The 4,414-nt window shown below is 33.2% G+C and overlaps 1 protein-coding gene across 1 annotated transcript; it reads right to left on the bottom strand.

Annotated features, from left to right (window-relative positions):
• Positions 1-431: 431 nt before the first annotated feature.
• On the bottom strand, positions 432-2,766 carry LOC112094210. The gene is made up of 2 exons (XM_024174565.1): positions 2,762-2,766; positions 432-894 (listed from the first exon to the last, which is right to left on the bottom strand). The coding sequence occupies exons 1-2, from the start codon at positions 2,764-2,766 to the stop codon at positions 432-434; spliced, it is 468 nt and encodes a 155-aa protein (XP_024030333.1).
• Between the last annotated feature and the right edge of the window lie 1,648 nt (positions 2,767-4,414).

Here is a 4,414-nt window from a genome sequence, read left to right as displayed (position 1 = left end):
TTTTTTACAAACCACAACACGAACACGGCACGACCATTTTACGTGTTGACACGACACGACACGAAAATAACCAGTGATACGAAATTAACCCATGAATCTGAAATTGACATGAAAATTATATACTTTTCATTAGTTTTTTATATATTAGTAATAACTTAAAATTCATAACACACTAAAATAAAAATAACATCCATCAAAATTAAGCAAATAATAGTATAAGATTTTTAGTATAACTATCATGATATTACAAGTTCATACAAAAATTTAAAATATATAATGAAAAATATATATATTTTTTAGTTTTTTACGAGTTTTGTATCGTGTTCGGGTTAGACAGATCCAACTTGAAATTAACCCATATTTTCATGTTAATTTTAGGTCGGCTCAATTCTGATCTGAACCTCTTTTTTCTCAATCTTAACCGGCGAAATTCATGTGTTTTCGTGTGATGTTGTTGTGCCGTGACCCGTATTGTCAGCCCTACACTTTACCAACTTGAGATCCGATTCTGCCATCTTCGACCCGACAATCCCGCCGTAACTGCGTCCCACCACCGTGCAGCTCTTCACGCCGAGCAATTTTAGGCCCTTTGCCAAGCAGTCGGCGTGGAATTTCGGCGACCAGTCAGTACGGGAGCCACCGAAGTGGAGGGGGTCCGGCACGAAAACTTGGGGAGCCACGCCAGCACCCCAGTTCCGGCAAAGGATAGTAGAAGTACGTTTGGTTGCAGGTTTAACCTGACGGTATTTGTAGCTTTCGACGACCTGGGACGGTGCCCAGAAATGGATCACCGTCCCCGGATTGATCTCCACAGTTTGAGGTTTCAATCCGTAAAGCCTCAAAAAGGCTGAAATTAGTGGATTCAGTATTGTGAGGAGGTTCGTTTTCTTTTTTCTACGAGAAAGATGAGTGAGTGATCAATATTGATGATCTTCTTGCTTTGGTTTTAAGTTACCAGTACGCGGTTAAATTAAAAGTCTATATTAATAGAGAAGAATTTTCTGTAATTGAGAGTTTTCCATTAATACGCCATGAGACAATTCGTGTAAGACTACTCTATCTTCTTCTCTGCGCTAATTAATAAGCTTTTGACCTTTTATAACAGTCACTACGTACGGGACGTGCTTATCGTTAACGTCATTTATGTGACGTGAAGAAAATGCAATTTTCATCAAGTGTTCTTTCTCTTCCTCTCTCGATCATATAGCTAGATAGCTAAACTCCAGTGCATTAATTAATTTTGACTCATAATAGTAGCTTGTGCAGTCTGTGTTAGGAATACGATAATTTGTATGTTTTATATTGAAAATTGTGACTCTAAAAATTAGAGTTGTATAAATTATGGTAGTTTTGTAAATTTAAAAGAGAATAGAATAATTTTTGCATTTTAATGATATATTAATTATGCACGTTTGAACGTTAAAGATGTAAAAGTAATGATACACGGTTGACGTGAAAACACTATATATAGCAAACCATATAATTAATATGGGTTTGCTAACTATGAAAACTGCTCGAGTAGTTAGTCATCCAAACTGTGGCACTTGATGATTTATCCAGTTGCTCCTTCTCTTCATTAAACGAAACAAAAAATAAAAAATAAAAAATCCTCTATCGTTAAATCAATAATGAGATTAAACTCGTTCCTTAGAGCAGCCGAATCTACAAGTATAGACTAATCATCCCGTCCACTGGCCTTGATATTTCTTTGCTTTTTTTTTTTTTTTTTTTTGCTTGCTCAAATTCCATCTTTTTCATATACAAGTCAAACTAATCAAAATTTAGAAAATCCCCAGCCTGAGAAAATTATTCTCAAACTACCTTGTATTCTTCATAAATAAATACACCCATATAACACTATATGTTTAAAAAAAGATCAGTACAAAATTAAAAAATATAATTCCATTTCATTTTTGAGAATTAATTTTTCAAATAAATCTAACACTACAGATTAATTACCTATATATACTTTGTTTCCCATTTCTTATAATATCCTCTCATACAATTTTTCTTACGGTTCTTGCGGAACCATTATAATTGCTGATATTCAGAGTTTGTTGGTTATTGAGAGGCCAGCTCCTGTAGGCTTGGTCCCTCTCTTTAATTGTTTGTATCTTCCTTTTCACTTCCTTGGATACTTTTTCTCCAATTGACTTATTCAATTTAATCTTGACATTGACATTGATTAGTTAATCAATTACTACCCAAAAAGAAAATCCATATTTATATACAAAAGAATGAGAAGCTTCGTGGTCAGAAGTAATAATAAAATGACGTAATATTAATTTGTGACAAGCTACGTCGACCGAGAGAGCACTTGTATATATTTAAAATAGTGTATACTGCTACGTGTGTGTTAAATCGGTAAATGCAGATAATTCTGTCATTTAGCAGTCGTCAATGTTGTTTTAAATTGTAAAATGCGGAGAATAATTAGTATACCAATCCATTTGGTATTTTTTTCATTAAAAGCGCCAACTGAAGAACATAAATGCATGCATGTATAAATCTGACATCTTACAGCTTGTATCTGTGCTTACCCGTTTGACCTTTAGACCTTTTGGATAAATGTTTGTTGGTACGTTAATCACTTATTCATTTATGTTGCGATGTGTGTGTGTGTGTGTGTAATAATTAACGTTTTTTAATTATTAGGGACGATGATCGTTTGAATATTAATCAATTTAACAGTTATGATTGAGGGCAGCCGACTCAATTTTAGTTGGAAACTAAAAGCTTTTTATGGAAAAGTACTTCTTACCTCATGCTGGTAAATGTTATAAAAAGTCAGATTTTTTTTAATAAATATAAAAAGTTAGAGTTAATAAAAAAAAAGCAATAAAACACTTATTTGCTTACGTGTATTTCGTTTAAATTAAGAAGGAACATATGATTAATATCCAATACGATCAACGAATGCAATAAAGCACCATTAAATTTTTCAGCAAAAAAAAAAAAAAAGCACCGTTAATTTCCAATAAGACTTCTAGTTCATTGAATTTGCAAGAGTTTAACAATGTCCTCTCCTATCTTTAAACTTTTCTGAAAAATTTAGTACTAGATAGAACTCTCCTAATAACAGTTATTAAACTTTGCTGTGTACAACTGAACTGAAATTTACTTAACTTGTGGAAGTCAACTTCTTGTCAACTAATAGGTCTTCTCTGACATGATGCTTACGATTCATTTCTGAAAAATAAATATTTTTACTGCAATCCCTAGATATGGCAGATTCTTGTGGCAGAAATAAGTATTATATCCATTTTTTCTTTTAGCAAAAAAAAAAACAAAAAACAAAAAACAAAAACAAAACAAAAAAATGGTTATATTTAGTCCCAGAGGAAACATTTTTATTACAACAAGTGTTATTACTGTATATAAGGATAGTCAATGCATATCTTACCATGTATTAATCATTGCATGTGGATCCATTACTTCCCAACACACTTGGGGTCCAAGGCCTAACCCATGATCAGAAAAGATAGTGAAGTCATGTGCTACTATATTCTTGGAAGAAAAGGTATTGTTTATGAATAATTTTCATGTTAAACTGAAGAACAATGATTGATCATCAAGAGGTCTTTTTGCCCAAGAGATTCCTTTCTCGTTCACATTGGGACTTTTTTTATGATGATATATATATATATATATATATATATGTGCGCGCGCGTTATTACTATTTTACATGAAAGTTTTGACGCGTACTTAATATGTCTACCCATAAAGGAAGAACGGTAGATATGTACATAAATTCCTTTAATGCGCCGTCTCTAATAGTCCCATCCCCAAGTGAAATAATTGAGAGACGAATAAAGGAAAAGACTCGATTCGACCTATATAACCCCACATGCGTGGATAAGATTGCAACTAACCGAAGGATAAGATTTCTGATGGAAAAACATACCCCGGGTAATATGCGGAAGCATTTCGATGTTGTCGTATCGAATCTCCATTCAGCACCGATTAAAAGATTGTCACGGGAAGGCTCATGATATTTCATCGTCAGAGCATGATCTTTATGTTCCAATTCACGATCTTTCTACGGTTATGATCATCAATACGTCCTTGATTGCTCACGATATGCGTGATTATTGTAAAGTCAGAACTCAAACAACGACGATAAATCTACAGTCTAAGAACACCTTTCGAGAAAATAAAGTGAAGAAGAATGAAGGACAGAGGGGAAGGAAGGAGAAAATATCACGTATCTAAGAAACTGACTCAATCTTAGTCTCAGTCTCACTCTGACATGTGGCAATATGGTCCTTAATTAAAATTTAAAGGACTCCTATTAGTTATGGATATTTCAGATAACTCACTAACCTACTATCTGAAGATTATTTATTAAATTAAAATCCAATTCTAATTAAATAAATAATACCACATGGCTCAAGCCACTATGATTATTGTGCTA

This window comes from Morus notabilis, unplaced genomic scaffold (assembly GCF_000414095.1).
Source record: "Morus notabilis unplaced genomic scaffold, ASM41409v2 Scaffold57, whole genome shotgun sequence".
Taxonomy (NCBI): domain Eukaryota; kingdom Viridiplantae; phylum Streptophyta; class Magnoliopsida; order Rosales; family Moraceae; genus Morus; species Morus notabilis.
This window is presented reverse-complemented; position numbering and strand designations above follow the sequence as displayed.